The sequence below is a fragment of the Spinacia oleracea genome, chromosome 5, assembly GCF_020520425.1.
Source record: "Spinacia oleracea cultivar Varoflay chromosome 5, BTI_SOV_V1, whole genome shotgun sequence".
Lineage (NCBI taxonomy): Eukaryota > Viridiplantae > Streptophyta > Magnoliopsida > Caryophyllales > Amaranthaceae > Spinacia > Spinacia oleracea.
Window position 1 is genome coordinate 4,597,516 of NC_079491.1, and position 24,508 is coordinate 4,622,023.

Sequence of the window (24,508 nt, forward strand, 5' to 3'; positions counted from 1 at the left end):
GTGCTTTTAAACCGTAAACACTGCTTTTAACCCGATTGCATGTAAAACTTCATATAATCGGATGTACCTTCTAATTTAGCGGTTAAACCCGTTGACACAAAGGAAACCTTGTTTCCCAAAAATGGAGAACAAAAATATAGTCTTAGTAACGGAACACATTATATTGCCCTAAAAAAAAAAAAGGTCTTGCGCGCACAAGGTGTACAATAAATTTATTGTACACCAAGATAACTTTTATACAGTTTTTTGTAACTTTAACCTATTTGTCTGTAACATTTATATTATAAAATTAAAAAGTTGATAGATAAACATTTTAAAGGTTTAAATGATTAATTTATACATTATTAGTGATTTTGAAGAAATAAATTTTATTCAAATGAAAAAATTTATCATGAAAAAATAGATAACTTTTACATATATAAATGTAACTTTTAAGCATTTTGAATCAACTTTTACTTCGGTGTACAATATTTATTGTACACCCATTATAAATAAGAATTTAGTCTCAGATTACACATAAAGAAATAAAACCGTACGATTGCATAGAGAAATAGAGATTATATATACTAACAAAAATAATTGAGGAATACAATATCTCAAATCCAAGAATTAACACATTCCAGGAGTTATTCTTATTCATACAAGAAGGATAAAAAGGTGAAAATGTTAAAAAAAAATATTGCATTGACACAGTGTTCCTAATTACCATTTACTAACACAACAAATATGTACATGTACTCCAGTTTGATTCTTGTACTGCCCAGAAAAATATCAAATGAAGGACATCTTTTCAACGAAGACACCACCTCGAAAACTCGAACTTTTCAAAAAAAAAAAGACTTGGAAGGTTACAGATATACAAAATGCAGTTTATAAAATAACTCGTATCCAAATATGCAAGTGTTCAAGAGGAATTAAAAGGGAGAGGGACTTGGTTTAGTACACCACCTTCAGGCATCCCTTGTAAGTTGTAACTTCAAAAATTACACCAAATTAAGAGAAGAAACTCCTCAAATAAGCCGTCGTAGTACTCACAAGTCACATTCAAATCCGGGCGGGCCTATCTCCCGAATCTGCGTAATCAGCTAAAAGTAACACCATCATGCTGTGTGAATCAGGATGCCAAAGTTTACCTCAGAAAAGGTGCAAAAACACAATCAACAATAAACATTAGGGTATTATACTCTTGTGCTTCATCCTTCAAATCATCTGCTCATAAAATGAAATCAAAACATAAATATAACCCTCGAGTTCAAGGTGCGTAGGAAGAAAAGTATACACGCACGCATGAATACATCGTAGATGAATATTTAAGGCTTTAAGCTAGCAGTAATGTACCAGCAACAATGTCAAGGGAAGCATGATAAAATAGTGGCAGTACCTATGGACAGCGTACCAAAAAAATGAGACAATGATGCTCAATAACGAAGTAAATGGAGCGACAAATTTCAAACCACCGTGCACAAAGAAGAGACTTCAACCATCTGGAACTAGAATTAAGAGCAAAATCCAGTCGAAGGATCGGGGTTCAAAATTGTTGCCAATAAGGATTGAATGTAAACTGGTCGGAGAGAAGGGCAAATTAAAGCAGGTTTAAATTACAAAGGTCATATTTAAAGATCTCAATTCCTAAGAGTCAAGAAGAAGAATTAAGTTGGATTGTAGGAGTGATAGCTCAATACCAGCCGGCGAAGGTGTTATGAGGGAAGAGTGAAGTCAGCACCAGAAGAAAAGGTTAATGGACAAAAGCAGGAAACTAGGTCAGAATGCTTTACATCCAAGTGTATAAGAAGAGAAGGATTACAGTACATGATGGGAGGTTCACACATACTACGTATGTTATAGCTTTTAACATAGAGATCATGTGAGGATCGAGGTACTGGAGAAACCTATGATTTAGGAAAAGGAGGAGGTAACATGATGGTCATATAGTATGGCGTAACTAACTAGTCGTGCCCTTTTTGAGAGAAGTGCAAAGTCAGCACCAGAAGAAAAGGTTAATGGACAAGAGTAGGAAACTAGGTGTCGTTTGGTTCAAATAGGAAGTAGAATTTCCCATGAAATGCAAATACATAGGAAATGAGTTCCTTAATTAAATTCATGGGAACTTGTTAGAGTTGTTTGGTTAATATGTGTGAAGTAACTTCCCATGGGAATTTCTACTTACCTAGGGGGAACTAGGTAAGCAAATTCCCCCGTTTTGTGGGAAGTTGAAATTCCCATGAATTTTCACTTCCCACATTTCATCAAAATATTGTTAACCAAACAACTCACATATAGCTTGTGTAATTTATAGGAATTCTAAATTCCCATGTTTTGTATGCCAACCAAACAACACTAAGTCCAAAATGTGTTACATCCCAATGAATAAGACGGGAAGGATTATATACAGTACACACATAGAAGGTTCTCACATATGCTAAAGCTACTAGCACACACATAATGTGGATAGAAAAGGAGGTTTCAGAGAGGCATATGATTGAGGATGAGGAGGTAACGTGGCGTTTTATAGTATGATTTGAATGAAAAGCTTATGTTTGCTGTGATATATGCTCTGGTTATTTCAGGTGTAGATCATCTAAGATATATATGAGGTGGGGGTTTGGTAAGCTAGGGCCTTTAAAGCAAGTCTTGTTTTTTGTGTTTCTTTTAACATTACCATACAATCTCAACTTTCTCATATTGCCCCTTTTTGTTTAGAAAACTTGGGTTTTCCGGGAAAACCATTTTCCAGGAAAGTGTTTTCGGTCAAAACAAACGGAGCCTTAGAGGGCCCTAGGAGACACTTTGTGACATAATTCTTAAATAACAATCGCGCCTAGTAACTATGACTAGAGTAGAGTTTCTTATCAAGAGTCAAGAACTAGCTTACTATTCCAACTTGCTACTAAATGTTGTCCAGGTGCATATCAATTTGACACGGAAACAAACCAATTTGTGTAGGAAACAAATCCGTGCAAGAGAACAAATTCTTGAAGGAACGGTCAAAGAATAACATGCAACAACTGCAAGATAAATATGAATGTCTATCCACTCACATGAAGATGACAAACCGTGGATATAATCATTCCCGGATCAGAAAGTAGCACTATGAAATTCCTGATCAAGCTTTCCATGTGGACATGTTGTCGAAGCGTATGAGGACGGAAGAAAAAAGAACTGCCTCCATCTTTAGATTATATAACGATGCGAGACAGCACGCATGTGCGTGAATGCTGACAAGCGTGCTCTCTCTCATCGTCAAACAATCTTTAGATGAATTATCATAGCAGTAATAACCTGCAACAGAGGGATGATAATCAATCATGAGAAAGCTAGGATAACAGATGGAAGTGTCAACACAGATACAAGTTCTCAGACTACAACACATATCTTATCATCAATACAAAGAACTGTAAAGGACAGACTCCAAGATCTTCTAATTTCTCAAGGTTAAAGCAATCAAAGAGGTGTACAAAGCAGAATTATTGATTGGAGCAATATTGAAAACACAAGTATAATATACATTCTTGTTAGTACATGACCCCGCAAATCTAATACTCCGGAAGTGTAATTACCATAAAAGTAACCAAATACAGGCATACAGCACATATATATCACACGCTTTGCAAGACATCAACAAACCACCTCGAAGTAGAAAGAAGCAATATGATTAACAACATAATGCAACCATGATTTCTCTCTTTTTATAGTTACCTTAAAAACGTATTGGCCTAAATGATCAAGAAATAAATGACACAAAGAAGCTCTCTTCTATAGTAACAATAATACTAACGTAGTCTATAAAATGACAGTGAATTGACTCATACAATTGTCACATTGTTACAACCCCTCGTGATTATAAGAATTAGTACATGATTTACAATTCCAGCTCAAACTTGAGGTCACCTTCAATTTGTGGAGGTATGTAACATGGATTCCAATTATGCTATGATTAATTATTTTTAGGGGTGATATGATTTTCAAGCAGCATAATGAATCTCTGAAACTTGCTTTTTTTATGCTGTTACATATGTAGACACAAGATATTCTACATTAATTCCTACACCCATAAGTCCATATGTCGTTCAGCTTAGCCAATGCGACAAAACAAATAAGCCTGACAAATGCAAGATCACTAAGGTCAAAAACATTTAAGAAATGAAATATTAAAAAAAAAATTGATACGAACATGGAAAATCTAAAGAAAAAGTAATGAAAGGTCTGACCTTCCAAGTAAATTTAAAACTTTGATGTGCATGCGTGTGCCAAAGTTTAACGCTGTGAAATTTGAGACAATAATTGATCATATCGTGATTTTCTTTTATCTGGAAGACCGGAACATGATCCTTAAAATAACAATGACAATTCAGGGAGGCAGGGAGTAACAAGGATAGATAAAGTTTGAAATTTCTGCTATGACACCCTAAATCTTCAAAACGGGAGGTCCTACTCCTCCGCCCCTAAAAGATTGCATGTATTCCTTTCCAAGGCGTCCCTTTAAGTTTGTCTCATACCTTAAATGGTAAATTTTCTCACTCTCTATCTCTCTATCTCTCCTCATGGGCCCACTTTACCAACTCATGTGCAAAACTTAGACCCAAATAAAGTGAAGTTTGCTCTATGGAGCAATCTTTTAGGGTCGGAGGAAATAGCTAATAGATGCAAGTGCTATGTTTCATATGCTAAAATCACAAGTTGATGTTAATCAATCCCTCCATTGGAACTAATTGTCAAGTATATTATTACGGGATGCGTTTAATTTTGACCACACTATACCAAATTTGACCATTATGGCTTCCACAAATACTACTGGAAAAACTTAGATTAACAACTACCACACAACTAGAAGTCTAGCATATAGGTGAAGGTCAACGAAAACATCGATATCACATGCATATAAGATTTGATTAATCAACTACTAAAACTTTGAAATCCCACAAAATTACAATTGCCAACATACAATAACAAGACAATTCACCACAATTTACCATCTGTGCAAATCACTAGACTGGTGAAGGATTCCGATATATATCATCAAATTAAGCCACCTCAATTGATCAAATAAAATCTCAATCAATTACCATTACAATTGAAAGTAAAAATCAAGCATAATCCAATGACAGATAACTTTGACCAGCATCAAACTAGATTAAGAAAATTATAATTACACAAAATTAAACAAAACAATTGCAAACAGCACAAATAACTGGAACTAAGAGCATACCAGAAACCCTAGATTCATGGTTGGAATAATGGAATTAATCAATTATTGCATCATAAAGTACAGCAATTGTACAATAATGGAAACCCATTACATCAAAATACATACCTATAAAAGGAAATATTAAGGAAAACAACCTAAACAATAAAACATCATTAACCCCAGAAGAAGAAAACATGATTGACATTAAATCATTAATATAAAAAATCAAATCCAACCCATGCATAACTTTATATTAACACTACCAATGTGTTATTGTCCTAGAGTCAAAGATTGAGCTCTATATACGCTATGTCACGTGTTAGAATCCTTCCCTATTTGTAATTTATTCATACCCAAAAAATTAGATTAAGACTAACAATTAAGTAATTAGCCAAACCCCACAAAAATTCATCTCCTAAACTTTAAACATGAAAATTAAATCTTTAAATAAGAACACAAAATCACACCATTTTAATCATAGGGAACTACAAAATAATGCACAGCAAAAATGGAAGAAAATAGCAGAAATGAACCTTGCTTGTTGCTCATCAACTCTGGTAGATGAGAGAGAAAGAAGAGAGAGAAAATAGCATTGAGAAGAAGAGTGCAGTTTTTTTTTTTGGGTGATTTTCTGGGGAATTTTGTAGGTTTAGAAAATCGAAAGGACAGAGTAGTAATAAAAGAGGAAAATAAAAATCTAGTGTGGTAAATTGACGGACAGCTAATATGGGACCCACTTGAAAAGTAAAACATGTCGAAATAAGAGAGGTCCACGTGTAGGGATGTCTAATCAGGTGTTGCCACGTAAGAGGATGTACGGGAAGAAAGGTACACTCTGCTACACAGAAGAGGAGATGATAAGATTCAACGACCAAATTATTAGTTTTATTACGAAGTACTTAAATTAATTAATCATTTATTTATTTATTTGATTGATTAAGACAAGAAAGAGTACAACAACATTATCATGTGTGATGCACGATCCAATGTGGGTTGATTGGTAAGTGGAATGAATTAATTAACGGTATGATTAAAATTTAATTAATTAAATAAATAAAAGTTGAAGAAAGGTACATTTCATAGAACCCTAATTTTGAAAAGGGGGGAAAAGAAGATGGGTTGGTTTATTAGATTATTGATCTGAATGGAAGGTACAATTCGACCTTCTTTTAGTATTTGTTGGTGTGTGAGTTGTCGACCTTTTGTGGGTGGTGGCCTGGTGGGGTGATTTTTGGCTAATCAATTTGATTACTCTCTTCGTTCCTATCTTTGTCTCATACTTTGTTTTTATTTTGGTCCGTCTTTTAAAGATTATTTTATTTTCTTATATAGTAACAAGTTGTTATTATTTACACATTTGCGCACACTTGTAAAAGGAAAAAAAAAAAACCATAACTATTCACGTCTCCTTGTAATATTTTGTTCCAACCAATAAAGTCTTGTCTAGTGGTTAATACTGAAGATCTGTGTACGACAGCCGACAGGTCTCATGTTCGATTTTCCACACCCCCATTTGCAATTTATATTGCCATTTATGGCACATTCGCTCCCCAAAAAAATATCTCCCTTTATCCCTAAATGTTTGTCCCACTTTTCGCAAGTTCCGTAAAAATCTTTAATTATATACGCGTAAAAAGTTCATACTCTAAAATTATACTCCCTTCGTTCCTAAATAAGTGTCACATTTGGGCTCGGGCACGGTAATTAATAAAGTTGTAAAGTGTGTAAGAGTTAATGATTGAGAATGTTTTTTTTGGGGAAAGGATAAAGTAGATAATTGTTTAATTGAATAAAGTACAATAAAAGTGTATGTGGGGATTGAAAAGTGGAAAAGTGTAGAATGCGTAAGTAAAAGTAATTATGATTTATAGAAAAGTGGTAAAAGTGTATGAAAAAATGTGAAAAGTGTATGGAAAAGTGGGAAAAGTACATGTTTAAAAATAGAAATGTGACACTTATAAGGGAACACCAAAAATGGAAATGTGACACTTATTTAGGAACGGAGGGAGTACATTGAATCGAGTCTAACAAGATTTCATTTGTTATAGGTTAGTGATAACCCATGGTCAAACTTCTTACAAATGTAATAGGGCAAACATTTAGGGACGAACAAATAAATCACAATTTGTTGATTTATGGGGCAAAACAATAAGGGTGGATGGAGTAATTATGGGGCATCTTTAATGAGACATTTTTTAATATAGTTAGTGGCTTAGTGGAAAATGTGTAAGAAGTGGGGAGTGATGAGTGGGGGTGTGAAATTTTAAATGATTTTTTTGTAGGGAGTAGGATGTATGTGGGTTAATAGGTAAGTGTGAGAAATAATATATTATTGGTAAATATTTCCATTTATAGAAGCGGTACTGTATTAAGGGACGACCCGAAAAGGAAAGAGGTGCGAGTATTAAGGGACCGATAGAGTACAGACTTTCTGAGCCGTTGTGACAATAAATACAACATAACTACAAACCTACCGAAGGGGCAAAAGGTCTTACACGCCCAGGGTGTACAATAATCGAGATAACTTCAACCCAATTTTTTATAACTATTAAGATGTTTTTATTAACTTTTATATTATAAAATATTATGAAAAAATGTTGATATAAAAACATTCTAAAGGGTTAAATAGGTAGCTTACTACATTATTCGTCATTTTGAAGGAATAATTTTCAAGTTCGAATCCTCCCGCACCCATTTGTAATTTACATTGCCCTTATAGGCTCGTGACTCATTCGCACCCAAAAAAAGAAGCAACAGCAGGAGAACAGAGGGAAGACTCGATAAGCAAAATCAGATTGCGTGCAAGATTTTGTTAAAAATTAAGCTACATGGCATGACAACAGTATATTAGCAAAATTCTGGAACGAAAATAAAAGGATTTCAGCAAAATTCTAGTAATGGAAAACATGATTTCGAGTAGAACTACAGGACACAAGATCAAATTCATAGGATCAATAGCTTTTGTACTCATTCTTCAATCAAAGGGGATGATTCACTTGGGATCATCAAATCTTCACCTGAATCATGCAACAAAATCTCCAGAACCTTGTAAAAACTGTCCTCTGCATCCAGTAGTCTTCGCGTCATGGAAGTATATCAGTGCTGCTGATTTGTACTTCAATGTCTTCCACAAATTACCTACATTACAAAATTACATCCATGATAGATTGATAAGAATTTGCAAATTGCCAGAAACTTCAACGGATTTATGTTCTTAGTTTGCAGACTCGTTTATGCAGAGAGTATACTTTAAGGTTTCAGGTGTTGTGTGGTTTGGTTGATATATTATGTACAGAGGAAATATTTTAAGACATCAAAATGTGATGTAATTACTAGTCTGTTGCCCAAGCCATGCCTCGGGTTGCTACTTTGAAAAGTATAACTGTATATATTCGATTTTTTATTAAAAAAAAACTTGCCTAAAAGAACATTGTTATTATGTCGCAAATGGAAGGAAAAAAATTCAAAAACCACAAAATTCAAGTTGCTAAGTTATTTCTTTAATGAATTTGAAGTGTCTTAAAGCACAACAAATACTTGGCTAAGACTTATTATTTAATACTTGTTGCTAACAAGTTCGAATCTTTATAGTAACACATTTTTGTTGTCACGATAATTGCTAAATATGTAATGTGGCACGGTTTTAGTGCTAAAATATTGTTACATGTGGGCCTGTGGCACTTATACTTTCTTATAAACGTTTTTCAATGGAGTAGTATAGACAGATTACCTCAAGACACTTTGTTGCCTCCCGTCTGGGATAGCAAACAGAACAATTGGCTTTGAACGTCTCACAAAGGGAACATCACATCTGAAGTACCCTTTCCTCTCTAATTGAATAACTTCTCCGTGTTTCAGATTTCTCAAGTTTGCATCTCCAATAGCCAAAGTCTCTTTCTTTGTGACAGGATTCAACACACCAAGGAAATCCTCATCACCGTCCGCCTGAATCAAGTTTAACAAGAAGATTGGTCAGAGAAACAACTTATATAGTTATATCCCTCCTAATTTGAAGAGGAAAGATAAAGCATTTACTTGTTTATCAGAAAAAAATGGAAAAATAAACTCCCTCAGTCCCAATTTATTTTTTACGCTTTCTGTTTCTAATGTCCCATTTTAATCTCTACACTTAGAATCTTTCCTTTTATATTGTATAAAAGTCCCTAATATTCTGTCACACATCGTGTCAAATGATTATTTCAACCAATCAAATTCATTTTGGTTATTTTTAACATTAAATCAATCACTTTCCCATTAAAACATTAATGTCAAATTTTTGATAAAAGTGAAAATATTAGTAATACACGTAATTTGCATTGTTTAAGTTAAACAAAAAAAGATGGAAACATTAAAAAGTTAAACAAAAAAAAGAATCTTTATCCACATTAATTATTTGTTAAATCGCATGCATGATAATACCAAACGTAAAATATAAAAAGGGACGGAGGGAATACCTTCTTCTTTGTAATTAAGTAATCAAACTCCACAAGCTGAAGTTTAACTAACTCATCTATCTCAGGCAACCAGGTTAGCTTCAACTTAGTGGTCTTGACTGATCCATCGAGATTCAGAACCCCTATTAACTGTGTAACTTTACCAGCGTCGTCCTTCTTAATCTCTTTAATAATGGCATTCCCCCAGTCCATCAAAGTCACTTCTTCATTGACAGAGATGGCCTCTGCGTCGGCATGATCAATCCATATGTTCTTCGTGAACGTTGTGCACTTCTCTCCAGCACCTTCGTACTTTTTATGACGGGGTATGATCCGTGCAAATGGTTGCTCAGGCCCATCAGTTAGAGTCACCATAACACGGCTCTCCTCTGTTACTGCAGTGTGTCTAGCACACACAGGATCAAAGATCTTTTTGTTTATGGACCACAGCTTATCCCATTCCATGAGATTGAGATTTTTGGAAGCCCCCTGCAGAAAAGAAAAAACAGACAAGGAACAGAATTATACAAGGAGAAATATACAGTCAAAAGCGGGTAGGGTGATTAAATGGTCAATTTTAGCGGGTCCGTAGTGGGCGGGTCACGGGCCAATAACGGGCCGATTGTGGGCGGGGACAATAATCGAACAAGGAAAGTTGGAAAAGAAATAGAGTTGTATGCGAATACAAGTGAATACGAAGCTATCCATATAATTTTTTATATTATGACTATTTTAGTTTTCAATTATACTGTAATAAGTTTGGCCCTATATTGACCCTGTCCAATAAGAACCCTACCCAATAAAAGCCCTATTAACATGACCCAAACCCTATACCAATTGGGCTACCCTGGCCAATAACCATGTATATATATACATATATATATATATATATATATATATGTACGGAGGACAGTACAAGCTACTAATTGCAGAACATAATTAATTTGTTGCCATCTCACCTGTTCAAGTATGAACTGGATTAAAGCCTCAATTTTGAGCCCTCTACGGACAATGCCTTGCACAGTGGGAAACCGAGGGTCATCCCAGCCATCAACCTTTCCATGTTGAACAAACCAGAGAAGCTTGCGTTTGCTGAGAAGAGTGTAGACCATATTCAGTCTACTAAATTCATATAAATGAACTTTTCTTAGTCCCATATCCTTTTGAATCCAGTCATATTGAGCATTGCGATCATGATATTCACTAGACCTAAGAGCATGTGTTATTCCTTCCACGGAATCTACAAATGGACAGGCAAAGTCATAAGTAGGGTAGACCTTATACTTGGACCCTATCCGATGGTGAGGCATTGGATTGCATCTGTAGTAAACAGGGTCACGAAGGGATTTGTTTGGATCCTGCATATCCAGCTTGCCTCTAACGCAACACATTAAACCCCTTTCAGATCCGGCAATCATTTCCTTCCATAGCTCTAGGTTCGTTTCCACACTGTTATTCCTGCATTTTGATTCAATCCCTTCCCCTCTTTCATACTGCATTTGCTCACGTGGTGAATCATCAACATATGCTTTACCCTGTCGGATCAAATTCTCAGCCATTTCCATCAACTCAGGGAAGAAATCAGAAGTATATGTAACCTTATCATAAACAATGCCCAAAGTCTCAATATCCTTGAGAATGTTGTCAACAAACTCAGTACTCTCTTTGGCTGGGTTTGTGTCATCAAAGCGCACAATCAGACGTCCTTTATACCTTTCAGCAAAATATTTATTCAACAATGCTGCTTTTGAGTGTCCAATGTGAAGATACCCACTAGGCTCTGGAGCAAACCTTAGACAAACTTTCCCAATTTCAGCATGAGGAAGGTCTATTTCAGACTGGTTAGATGTTTTCACCTTCTCGTTGATATCACCACCACCAGTGCTCTTTGATTCATTTCGAGACTCTTGGTCTTTCAATTTCGCACTCGCGGGCTTCCCCTGGCCCTTTTTCCCAACATATGCTTGCAAGATCTCACTCAAAGCACTGAATTCAGAGGTTAGCGAGTTGTACCAACGAACCAAGTTTCGGTATTTCTTGTTAGACTTTATCAAGCTTTCCCACCTTGGGCCAGTACCTACATAACAAAACTTCAACAAGTTCAAAATGGAAAATATCTACAGAACCTACATTGTAAATTCCAATGTACTAGATAACTATTCAATGAATATTGAATACTTGAACATATTTTTTTCACAACTAAAAAGGACTTTTTTGACCCCCCCCCCCCACCCCCCCCTCAAAAATCCAACCTGGATCGGTTCACCTAGCAGGCTGGCAACTAGGTCCTATGGTCCATTCATGGAAGCTCAAGACACACATATATATGTATATAAGTTAAAACTGACAGCCAGATCTTCAACTCCTATGTAAACAGCTCAAGCAAAAAAACCAAGAATTGACAAACCAACTATTCGATACAGGTGTTAGCACCTAGATTGAGGCAACCAATAGTTATTCTAATAAAAATCTTTTGAAATAAGGTGCTTCCCTGTCACTGAAAATTGGTGAAGACCTATCTCAATTCCAGAGGAATAACTTATAGATTTTAACTCCCCCAAACAAAAACTTATCACAGGCTGATATATAAGGGGAACAATGCAAATGGTTGATGCTGTGATTTTAACATTCAGAGTATATCCTCAACCAATGATATATATGAGCACATCCTCTACCTAAATCACAGGAAACACCACTTCCGCCATTATTAAGATATTTCTTGTTCAGCTTTACTGCTAAAGTCTCCATCATCAAATGTCTATCGCTCTTATACGTGTATGCAGAAATTATCTACTGTACAAAGTGTGATGTGGGCAGAACAAGGAAAGTGATTTTACCAATTTGAAAATGGAAACATTATGATCGTGAATCATATAACATATTAACATCTACCCAAAAACAATTAAGCACGAGTATATATATATCAGACATGCTCTTCGGAAGCTTAAAGTTTATGAATCTAGTTCAGAGTTTCCTCACTTAGATCACACACACCCCTAGGTCCCTAACTACACGAGTGCCATTGGGCCAATATGAAAATTGCATAATCACTTAGGTAAGCATAAAAACACATCAGAAATTTAAAGAAAAATGCACAATAAAGATTTACTAAAATATTAATATCTCTACCAGCAAGGGCAGCCCACAATGCGATGTCAGCAATTGATACATCATAGCCAACCAAAAAAGTGTTAGCCGATAAATAGGTGTCCAGATAGTTGCAACCAGATTCAAACTCAGATCCTTTATCAAGAATGGGTACACAATCCAACATTTGATCAATCTGTAAAGGAATGCATGCAGAATTAGAACAGAATTCAGGCTAAAGCCCCTGTAGTCTCATAAAAAAACCAAAATATGTTTAAGGGGGAAAACCTGTCCAGTCTGTAATAGATTCTTCCCATAAATAGTCCGGTTAGTCGCAACTCTGCCTACATAACGCAGTAAAACAGAAGTTCCACGGAGCATAGACCTATTGTAATAGTCAGAATACCAGTAATTAGTTATAAAAGTGGCTTTGGTACGTCGTTGGGAAACAAAGTTTTCGTCAAATGATAAAATTGCAACACGTTTGCAGAAGAACCCAAGTAGTATAATTAATTTCCCGGTGACCCCAAAGTAATGTCACATATCAATTTCAAGTATAAGAGACGGGCATGTATATGCAAATCGCTGGATAAAATATGTCATGATCCCTCCCCATCTCTTCCCCAATCACTTTTAGTTTGGTTGGATACAAAGAGAAACGCGTGAAACTATACAAAGCCTTCCTAACAGCAATGAGTTCAATCAAACTTCTCATACATCCTGATGAAGCAAAGGCACGTTTATAAAAATCAAACTCTTACACCTAATTAGTTAACTATTAGAAGTAGCATACAAACAAACCAATGCCTTTTCTTGAACTAACAGCTTAATTGATACCAAACCCTCAATAATTAACGGAATGGTCATTCATTTGTGCATAATTCTGCACCGAACACCCAGTAAAATTACACACAAATTCATTACCGATCCCTTAGTTAATACTGTAACCTTATAGTACATTTAAAGCAATCAGAAAAACAACTACTAATTCCATTCCAGTAAACCCAGTTCTCATCTAGCAGTAATGTATCAAAAGGGATTGCATAATACAAACTCAACATCGCCAATTAAGAAACAAGTACCTAATTAATTGCAGAAAAAACATCTAATTGTTCGCTAAATTGCAAATAAAGTAGTTAAAAATAAACTAAAACAAAACTGCAAGAATCGAGCTGTGAAGAATTTTACCCATCCGAGAAGAGAAACTGAGGAACGGAACCAGATGGAAGAGATGGGTCAAGAGAGAGAGAAATCCCAGAAATTTTAGCAGCAGCAATGACCGATAATGGAGGATTATCAGCTGGAAATAATAGCTTATCAATCTCCATTTCTTTCTGGCTCAATCTTCAAATTTGAATACTTTTTCCCCGATTTGGGATTTCGAAGTAAACCCTGTCTAGGGTTTTAAGGAATGCAGAAAAATCGATTGCTTTACGAATTACCCAGCAATTTCAAGGAATCTGCAATTTTGTTGAAAAATGAGAGCTCGTTGTATTCTGTGAGATGGTGGGCGATGGGTTTTTTTTGCTACCGTTGGATGTTTTGGACCCTAACAAATGGTTTCATGTTTTCAGCCCAATCTCATTTTTTTCCTTTTCTTACCAACCAAAAAAAGAAGTGTTAATAACTTAATATGGATTGAAAATCCCCTCACAAAAGAAAAGGGAAAAATAAAACTATGGATTGAAAATAACGAAACAACAAAGCTAATCAAGTTAAGAAATTGATCACATGAAAAACAATTTCTGATAGCACGCACTAAAATTCGGAAAAACTCAATTAAACAAGTGTCAAAAATATGATACTTCAACATTAATTCGAGAAAAATCATGTTGTAGCACGCATCACTTTATTATGATGATATCAATAATCACCAAGTATTAGGTATAGTCCGTGAGAGAGTCACCTAGTATAAATGATGTAGACGAGATTTGATATCATATCTTAGATATTATTTCATACTACCTTTAGATTTTAACAAACCAAATTGTCTTATCAATTTTATTTTATTTTTAACACAAACCGTCGAAATTATATTAATTACTTACTAAAATGTACAAGAGAAAACATCCTCATAACAGGAGGTAATAAAAAAACATACTAACTAGATATCGAACATTAAACCCCTGAATAACCCCAATCGTACTTAAAAACTTGATAAAAAGGGGTGTGAGCCATTTCCAACAAAATTGTCTTATCAAAATTCTTGTCTTGAGCATTTTAACACCTTCAAGCGTAACGAGTTTAAGTCCACTTGACTCTCTTTCATGACTATGGTTAATGCAATTTGTTTTATGGGTTGTTAAACATATTGTTGAGGTTGCATGCTTACATTATACCAAGAGTGAAATTAGGGGGCTGGCGCCTAATTGGGGTCATGAGTCATGACCTCCACCTTATCAACCAAATATTTGTTGAATATGTTTAGTACAATATATTACGGAGTACTAAATAAGATGTTAGCTCAGTTGGTTAACAGACTTGTGAAAAAAGCTTTATGCTACCATCTAATCCTAGATTTGAACATTGTTCAGCCGTTTTTAACTCGCAAATGGTGAAAATAATAGATGAAAGACATCCTAATTACAAACTACAATTATTTAAGTCTATCTTGGGGGGGGGGGGAAGAGAAAAGTGGTCAAAGTTTTAAAACCGTTAAAACAAAAGTCTTGATCCCACTTTTGCCATCCCTTGTACATTTTCAAGAGTACATATTTTGTTCATATTGCCTATTTCACTATTACACTTATTTACACATTTACACACATGAGAGTGGTATTGGGTGATTTTCAAACGCATTTAGTTCTCTACTGTCAAAGTTGAAAAGTCACAAAATTACATAGTCTCTATGACGCACAATCCTTGAAAATCAATACAAAACAAAATCAAGTTGAGATGAATAAGGTGGTAGTTGAGTCATAATGTTAATAATTTAAACAATTACACGGAAGTATCTAACAAATAACGATTTTTCCTCTATTTTTAATCTACACAATTTATCTTTTGGTACTATATGCATACTCCAATTTGGTGATTGATACCTAATACATAGGAAAACATAGTCATAAATATATTGTTAGAAAATTGCTTCAATATAATTAAGTTTCCAAATATCAACATTTTTAGTAATGTGTCCATATTACTCCGTACTCCTTAACAATAAAAGAACAATGGTCCAAATTTTACACCTACATAGCTAAAAAATTAATACTCCGCAATCACGAATTCATGGTAAAAAATAAAAGTCAAATTACAAAGATTTTAAAAAGACGGAGTTAATATTGCTCAAATCATTCGAATAGGTAAATGACAACATACACTTAGGACATTCAACTTCGACTCATCAAGATTTAGATTCATTTTTAGACATTGAAATTTAGACATTGAAATTTGGCATTTTATTCATTTTGACAAGATTGATCAAAGTTTTGTGAGAAGACGTGATTAATTTTACAGTGTACTACTTTTTCTTTTTACCTTTTTCAAATGGCAACATGCACTTTAGGGTTCTTAGGACAAGAACATCAAATTAATTAAGATTCCTACAACATTAAAATTTAAAATCGAAACGGCAGAGTAATTAGCTACTCCGTTTTTAGCTGTCTTCTCAATAACACCATCACTCTCCCATCTTCATCACCTACGCCACCAGTCTACCACCATGGAAGAGTAAGCAACTTTCTCTCTCTTCAATTCAATTCAATCTCTGTAAATCAAATCAAATCAAAATTCCACCTTTTTATTAAAATCTAACACTAACCCACATTTTCTCTCTTGATAAATTGCAGATCGGACTTCTACCCAGATCGCAGACCCCAACAAACGGACCCCACATACTCCTCCTCCGCCACCTCATACACCACCACAAGCGTCCACGTCACCGCCCTAGACGGCCTCGTAAACGTAAACTCCCTCTTCACAATCGCCGTCTTCGTCGGCCTCTCCCTCACCACTCCTGGCCAACGCAGCCTCGAGAATCGCTCCTCCTGCGACGCCGGAATCGATGTCGCCAGAAAGCTCCTCGTATTCGAAGTCGTCTCCTTCAGCTTCTTCCTCTTCTCGTCGCTGGTTGCACAAGGATTAAAGCTCGCAATCAACATACTAAACAGTAAAGATGTTGATGAGGTTTTCAGGGCCCACATAAACACGAAAGTATTGAGGGTGGGGATGCTGGGTTCTGCAATTGGGAGTGTGATGGGGTGCTTGTTCTTGATGTTGTCAATGGTGAATGTGATTGAGATTAGGTTGGGTTTGTTGAGTTGTGGGAGTAAATCTGCTACTCATGCTGTTGCTGCTTTGGTTACTCTTGTTACTTCTGCTCTTCTTGTTTATATTTCCACTGCTCTTTATGCTTTCATGCATTGATTTGATGATGTAGTTCCCCTTTTTGGGGGGTTTCTTGTATAAAAATTCGAACACGTTTGTGAGATTTTGTGCTGTTTTTGATTCTTTATTCTCAATTGTTGCTTCTTTAAACAAGTTTACGTGCATTATGAACTGTTAATAATGCCTTTGATTGGTATTGAGGGGCGAATTGACTCGCTTCTGTTGGGGGAAATAATTTTGGCACATCAAAAATATGATTTTGGCATTTACCTGTGCTTCAAGTACAAGGTGGTGTGCCAAAATCAGTTTTCTTGCTGTTGGATATCCTAGGCCTTTGATCGGTGTCTCGGGGCGAATATGAATAAACTTGCCTTCATTTGACTCGCTTCTGTTAGGGAAATGATTTTTGCACATCAAAAAATTGTTTTTGGCATCGTGAGACATAATTTTTTGTGCTTTAATCCGCAAGGTGGTGTGCGAAATATCCTAGGCCTTTGATTGGTGTCTCGTGGCGAATATGAATAAATTTGTCTCATTCTAGCTCTTGATTACTCGCTTCTGTTAGAGAAATGATTTTGGCACATCAAAAATTTGATTTTGTCATTATCAAACACGGGTTTTCTTTGTGCTTTACTCACAAGGTGGTGCGCCAAAATCAGTTTCCCTTCTGTTGGATAGCCTAACTACTGTCTACTATTGTAGCATTTTGGTGTACTTTAAAGTCTGTCTCATTAGCTTGGCGAATCCCGGTTCCGACCTGTTTGGCTTACTCACATTATAGTTTGGCATTACATACAATGAGTTCGATTTACGCGCTTTAATGGAAATCTGTGTTCTTCTGAAATCAAGTATTTTGCTTATCCTGGAATTTCTGATGTGCTTTGAGGAGTCGGACCATTGCTCATGGATATGTCCTATCTTTTATAAATATGATTTTCAAGATTCATAAGAATACAAAATTATAGACACCTAAAAACCTAAGCTCTACAATGGCATGTATACCATACATCTCATTCATCAAATGTACAGAAAATAGCTTTACAAATGTCTGTTTTGATGCCCTGGGAAATAATTTTCACACTTTGAACAATGTACTCGGCGTTTCTTGCAAGATGATTAGAATGTTCCTCCATATCCTTTAACATCATGTTGAGCTGTTCCTGCAGCATTGCACACACCACTTTCTCTCAAATCTTTTCATCTTCGTTGTCCTGAAAAAGATCAAAGAATCAATCAATTCTGATCAATTCATAGCAAGACACAACCTCAGTTCTTGAAACAGTTCTGAACATACCGCCACAAAGAACTACCACCAAGTTAGGACCTAATACTACAGATATTTATAGAAACTATCACTTGCTAATTGCATAATTCTAAGGATTTCTGAAAGATGAGTAGCACAGTAATGCACGTAGTCAATAATTAGCACCAAAAATGGTGGAAGTTTCCTGGGACCATGCAAAACAGAAAGAGTGACATTTAGCTAAGTAACTTGTCTATGTTTTTCAGTGTTCTTTTCCAATCTTCCTATAAGCTGAATTTTCAACCAAATCACCAAACAAGTGAAACAACCAAGAAACTTTTTCAATTTAACTGTCAGCAAATGCACAAACATCCTATCTAACGCTGACGCTGAAAGATTGAAGAGATAACCAGACAAGCAGATGACCCTCAGCACGTAGTTGACAATTATATATGAAGTAGTGAAGTACTTTGTAATTACCAGCTTATACATGACATAAAATTACACAAAATGTTTGCAAATGCAGTGACACTTAGAGGCATAACGCACAACACACCTTTTCACATATAGTCATTCCTGTATCTATAATGCTCCCTTCGGTATGATCCAGCTAAACAAACCAATCAAATCCAAGATTATCATCTGTCAAAAGAGAATCTACATCCACACGGCCTGACTGGAAACCAAATTCTATTCCACCTGCTCTAACATAAAGGACTGCTAGCTAGTGAGTAACAATTCAACAACAGCCAGACGCTAGTCTCTCACAAACACCTGCATGCAAATGCTTGCAGCCTCACCTTTGCAAAGGACAGAAAGCCGTTCTACATATACCTCAAAGGTGTACTTTTCTCCTTTTTCAAGGGGAATTGTAAAGGGGCCCATCTAAAGGAACAAAAGTTTGATAATTTCAACTATCATTCTCGAGGTAACAGTAGCTTACGCGAACAACATTTGCCTAGATAGCATGCCTACTGAAGAGATAAACACAGGTTCAGACTAAAATCTAAGCCATATTACAAGTTAACATGTTACTGACCTAAAATCAACAAAACCGTATTTGGAATTGCGTTTGAGAGGGTTCGAAGCAGGAACCTCTCCCTCGTCTTCGACGCCATGGCAAGACCTCGCAATCGCAATTCACAGAACCAGAAGGGGAAGCAATCTGTGCAAGCTTCCTCGAACCGACCTAATACTCGTGCAAATGCAAAGGAACAAATAAGCTCAGCAATAATGAGCAACAATGGCGGTTCTGAAAAAAATAAGAAAAGTGACGATGAGCACCCAGAAATTGATTACTCTCAGGAGAACCCGATTCTCACTCCAAAGACTGCACTGAGAGATTTGCAACACCAATCTCAAGTTCGTGATGACTTTAATGCCTGGATTAATGGCCTCAATTCAGGTACTGATGTTCGAACCCATTTTCAATCGAAAACTGGCGGGAATGATAATGTGATGAACTCGACAATTAATATGTGCAATTTGCCTCATAATAATGACAATACCACCATGCCTTTTGTGATTGATTGTGATAATCTAGATGATAAACCCCCCTGTTTGTATTGATGATGATGATGATATAGCAGAGGAAGTTAGTTTTTGGCAATCTGCTGTTGTATGCTATGTGTTAGGTGCGAACCCACCCCAATATGTGATGGAGGGTTTTTTTCATAGAATTTGGGGGAAATTGGGTGTTGACAAGGTTTCTCTGGTTGGGAAAGGGATTTTTCTAGTTCGTTTCACCACCATGGAGAATTGTGCTAAAGTGCTTCAGGGTACTGCTCAATTCTTTGACTCTAAGCCTCTGATCATTAAGCAATGGTCACATGATATGGCTTTGACCAAAGAAACAGTGAAAACTATCCCAATCTGGATCAAACTGCCTGGTTTGGAGGTAAAATATTAGGGAGAGAAGAGTCTAAACAAGATTGCTAGCCTGGTGGGATCAGTGATCAAAGTTGACCAAGCCACTTTGAAAAGGGACAAGTTGATGTTTGCTAGAGTCCTGGTTGAGGTTGAGATTGCTCAAACCTTCCCCACCAACATTCCGTTCATGAATGAGAAGGGTATCCTGCTTGATCAACAAGTAGTCTATGACTGGCTTCCCATTACTTGTACCAAGTGCAAGGGCATGGGTCACCCAGCTGATAAATGTGTAGCTAACACAAAGAAGCCAGTGGTTAGAAGGGAATGGGTTCCAAAACAACAGGTTGCTCCACCAACAATTGCTACAAACACCTGTTCTTGAGGCACAGGATGAGGGATTCATTCAAGCTACAGGATTCAGTAGGCAAAGATGCCATGAGTTAAGACCAGTTCAAACTAGGAACAGCTTCATTGTTCTTCATGGATTGGATAACCTAGATGAGGTGGTGTCAGATGATATTGTGATGAGAGAAAATGGGGATGCATTAGGTCAGGGGGTGAGATCCCCTGTACCTAATGGATAACATTCTTTGTTGGAATGTGAGAGGACTGAACAGGAGGGATAAACAACTAAGGGTGAGGAAGTTCATTCTTTCTCATCAAGCAAAACTGTTCAGTCTCCTTGAAACTAAGGTTAGAACTCCTAAACTGGGGGATCTATACCTTAAAGTGTGTCCAGGGTGGTGTTTTACTACCAACCTAAGTCAGCATAAAAATGGGAGAATAGTGGTAGGATGGGATCCTGTTTCTTTTGGTGTTGATGTCAGATTCATGAGCTCTCAAATGGTGCATTGTCTTGTTACCTCCAAACCTACTGGTCACACTTTCTGGTGCAGCTTCATTTATGGGCACACTGATAAGAAAGAAAAGGAGGTTTTATGGAAGGATCTATCTCACATTGCTACCTCAATGTCCATTGCCTGGGTGATCATGGGTGATTTCAATGCCATCATGGCTATTAAAGATAGGGTGGGCTCTCCTGTTAGATGGGGGAAAATCCAACCAATGAGATCATGCATGTCTTCCTGCAACCTTGCTGAAATTAAAACTATGATGGGGAGGCATTTCACTTGGACAAATAAGCAGGATGGTGCAGCTAGAGTTTTTACTAGGATTGATAGGGTCCTAACTAACACTCAATGGGAAGATATCTTCACTACTGTTGAGGCTATTTATTTGCCAGAAGAGGAATTTGATCATTGTCCAATGATCATGAGTTGTTACAGAGTGGTTCACCAGAAAAAGCCTTTCAGGTTTTATAATATGTGGGTTGATTCTGAGCACTTTATCCCCATAGTTCAGTCAAACTGGAACAAGCCAGTCCATGGTTGCCACATGTTCAGGGTTATTCAGAGATTGAAGTGGATTAAGGCTGACTTGAAACTACTAAACAAGAATGGTTTCAGCTCAGTTGAGGCTACTGCTATCAAAACACACAATGACCTTGTGCTTGCACAAAATGCACTTCATGCTGCCCCTATGGACAGTGTTCTAGCCTCAGTGGAGAAAGCTGCAAATGAGGCTTATAGAATTACTCATCACAACTATCTTTCTTTCCTTCAGCAAACAACCAAGTTACAATGGCTCCAGTTGGGGGATGAAAATACCAGACTGTTTCACATGAGTATTAAACACAGAAGGAGACCAAATAAGATCCATGATCAGGAGGGTAATTGGATCCAAACTAGTGATGGGGTGCAGCAAGCCTTCACTCAGTTCTACAGTACTCTCTTTGGTGATTCCCTGAATACCAGGACCCAGTAAAAGCAGTGGTGATAGACCAAGGTCCAAGGCTCGCTACAGAGCATCTAGCTAGCCTCTCTACTACTACAGGAGAAGGATATTAGGAGAGTGCTTAATGCAATTCCAAACAATAAGGCACCTGGGTTGGATGGTTTCAATAGCAGGTTTTTCAAAGCTTCCTGTCCCATCATAAAAGATGACTTGTGCCTAGCTATTTAAGACTTCTTCACCACAGGAAAGATTCTCAAGGAAGTGAATGTCACTTCTATTTCTCTTGTTCCTAAAGTTACAGTCCCAAACTATGTTGGTAACTTTAGACCAATTGCCTATTGCTCAGTAATTATTAAATGCATCTCAAAATTGATGTGTGACAAGCTTAAACAAGTGCTACCAGATATCATGTCACCCACTCAGGGAGCCTTTGTTGCAGGAAGATCAATCTTGCATAATTTGATGATTTGCCAAGATATCATCAAGTCCTATACTAGAGGCAATGCCAAACCTAGTTGCAGGATGAAATTGGACCTCAATAAGGCCTATGACCCTGTAGAGTGGGCATTCATAGAGGAAGTCATGAAGGAGTTTGGCTTTCCTCATCACTTTATCCAGTTGGTTATGACTTGTTTGACCACCACTCAGTATTCTCTCCTCATAAATGGTGTTCCTTCACCCCTCATTCAACCTAAAAGAGGTTTAAGACAGGGGGACCCCCTTTCCCCCCTCTTATTCACTCTCTGTATGGAGTACTTTTCAAGAATTATGAAGCTGGTTGCCTCTCATCACAATTTCAAACACCACTCAAGATGTAAGACAGTCAATCTCAACCACTTATATTTTGCAGATGACCTCTTGCTCTTCTGTAATGGAGATGTAACTTCCTTTCAGCTTATGTTGGAGGGTCTCAAGCTGTTCTCTTCTTCTACTGGTTTAGAGGTTAATCCTAGTAAATCTTCTATCTACTGTTGTGGGTTGTCAGCTCACACCAAAAACATCATCACTGGTCTATCTGGCTACAATATTGATAATTTCCCCTTCAGATACCTAGGGGTTCCCATTAGCCCCAAGAAAATTCAGCTGGGTGATTACAATTTGTTGGTGGAGAAGATGGTGGCTAGGATTAAAGTTTGGAGCTCAAGACATCTGTCTTTTGTAGGGAGAATGCAACTGGTGAATTCAGTTCTCATGAGCATAAGTGTGTATTGGTGTCGGCTGTTTCTCCTCCCTAACATTATCATCAAGAAAATCAATGCCATTTGTAGATCATACCTGTGGTTTGGAGTATATGGTGATGGTAGACCTGGTAGTGTAAACTGGGACAAACTTTGTGATTATAAGGAGCAAGGTGGTCTAGGGTTCAGAAATTTAGCTTTATGGAATCAAGCAGCTATGGGAAAGTTGGCTTGGGCAATTGAGCAAAAACAAGATAACTTATGGGTGAAGTGGATACATGCTCTGTATGTAAAGAACAAGAATTGGCAGCTGTTCTCTCCATCCCTAACTGCTAGTTGGCCTGTGAAGCACATTTGCAAGGTCAAAGGGATGTGTACTGAAAAGCTTAATGGTCCTAGCTGGCTCACTGCTGCTAAATACTCTATTAAGAGTATGTACATCAAGCTTTGCACTCCATCAGAAAGAACCCAATGGGCCAGGTATATTTGGAACAGACTGTCTGTCCCTAAACATAGGTTCTCCCTGTGGTTAGCTTTGTTGGATAGGCACAAAACCAAGAGTAGACTTCATCAATATGGCATAAGCACTGATCATCTGTGTGCCATTTGTAGTTCTGCCCCCAGAGACCAGTACTCATCTTTTCTTTGACTGCTTCTACAATCTTGGATGCTTGATTGAAATTACAGACTGGTTAGGTCTGTCTTGTGCACCAGGAAGAATGTTCTTCAGGTTCTGAATTGGACTAGAAGATACTGCAAGAGTGCCTTTAAAAGAAAGATCATCTTTGCTGCTGTTGCAGGTTTGGTTTATGCAATTTGGAGAGCTAGGAATACTTCAGTTTGGGAAGGGGCAGTGCCAACTGCTGCTATTGTCATTCAATCTTTGAAGTATAGTGTTAAACATACAGCTATTCAGCTGTGTCAAGATAGACTTAATGAGTTAGATAAGAGCTGGTTGTATGCTTTATAGTTAGCTCTAGGGCTGTTCAGTCTCAGTGTGTTGAGACTTTGCTGTGTGTGGCAGTGTTTCCTTGGCTCTTTGCCTGGTTGCATTGTCTAGGTTGTAACCAGTTTTCAGGTTATAATATATTTCTCTCTTGCTTGTCAAAAAAAAAAAAAAAAAAAAATCAACAAAACCACAAAAGACAAGCCAGTGTCACATTTAAAAAACGTAGACACGATAAGTTGTTAAAACATGGGTGAAATCTAGTCCTGCGAAACATAAAATGTAAGAAAACCAGAAATGAGAACACTAAAACTTAAACATTAGAAAGCATCAATGTGCTATACGCGAAGAGGAAATAGAATTCTAGAGAACAGCAGAGATGAAAGAACACAAGAATGGCAAAATTAAAAAGAAAAGTGGAACATTCAGAATATTTAACATTAGAAA

At 36.8% G+C, this 24,508-nt stretch overlaps 2 protein-coding genes and 2 long non-coding RNA genes across 5 annotated transcripts; 1 reads left to right on the plus strand and 3 right to left on the minus strand.

The window, feature by feature from the left end:
- Nucleotides 1-543: 543 nt before the first annotated feature.
- On the minus strand, nucleotides 544-5,862 carry LOC110782566 (uncharacterized). Its single transcript, XR_002531950.2, has 3 exons — nucleotides 5,719-5,862; nucleotides 3,039-3,279; nucleotides 544-1,209 (listed from the first exon to the last, which is right to left on the minus strand). It is a non-coding gene; the product is annotated as an uncharacterized lncRNA (long non-coding RNA).
- A 2,094-nt stretch (nucleotides 5,863-7,956) lies between these two features.
- Nucleotides 7,957-14,373, minus strand: LOC110782558 (glutamate--tRNA ligase, cytoplasmic). Its single transcript, XM_021986725.2, has 7 exons — nucleotides 13,894-14,373; nucleotides 12,994-13,090; nucleotides 12,748-12,901; nucleotides 10,578-11,695; nucleotides 9,640-10,107; nucleotides 8,916-9,130; nucleotides 7,957-8,323 (listed from the first exon to the last, which is right to left on the minus strand). Exons 1-7 carry the CDS (start codon nucleotides 14,031-14,033, stop codon nucleotides 8,320-8,322), a joined length of 2,196 nt encoding a protein of 731 aa, XP_021842417.1. The 5' UTR covers nucleotides 14,034-14,373; the 3' UTR covers nucleotides 7,957-8,319.
- A 1,718-nt stretch (nucleotides 14,374-16,091) lies between these two features.
- LOC110782103 (uncharacterized) lies at nucleotides 16,092-17,134 on the plus strand. Its single transcript, XM_021986194.2, has 2 exons — nucleotides 16,092-16,374; nucleotides 16,494-17,134. Exons 1-2 carry the CDS (start codon nucleotides 16,367-16,369, stop codon nucleotides 17,068-17,070), a joined length of 585 nt encoding a protein of 194 aa, XP_021841886.1. The 5' UTR covers nucleotides 16,092-16,366; the 3' UTR covers nucleotides 17,071-17,134.
- A 798-nt stretch (nucleotides 17,135-17,932) lies between these two features.
- On the minus strand, nucleotides 17,933-24,505 carry LOC110782551 (uncharacterized). 2 transcript variants are annotated; one of them, XR_008920895.1, is made up of 2 exons: nucleotides 19,314-24,505; nucleotides 17,933-18,242 (listed from the first exon to the last, which is right to left on the minus strand). It is a non-coding gene; the product is annotated as an uncharacterized lncRNA (long non-coding RNA). The 2 variants fall into 2 exon arrangements; XR_008920896.1 differs by lacking the exon at nucleotides 19,314-24,505 and adding an exon at nucleotides 18,831-19,307.
- Between the last annotated feature and the right edge of the window lie 3 nt (nucleotides 24,506-24,508).

What these genes read in the sequence shown, in the direction of transcription:
- LOC110782558 (XM_021986725.2), bottom strand. Translation starts at nt 14,033, where the DNA reads ATGGAGATTGATAAGCTATTATTTCCAGCTGATAATCCTCCATTATCG. An exon ending in ATCTATTACAGACTGGACAG is followed by an intron (nt 12,902 to 12,993) that starts GTTTTCCCCCTT and finishes ATTCCTTTACAG; the next exon opens with ATTGATCAAATGTTGGATTG. An exon ending in ACTTAATTACAAAGAAGAAG is followed by an intron (nt 9,131 to 9,639) that starts GTATTCCCTCCG and finishes AACTTGATTCAG; the next exon opens with GCGGACGGTGATGAGGATTT.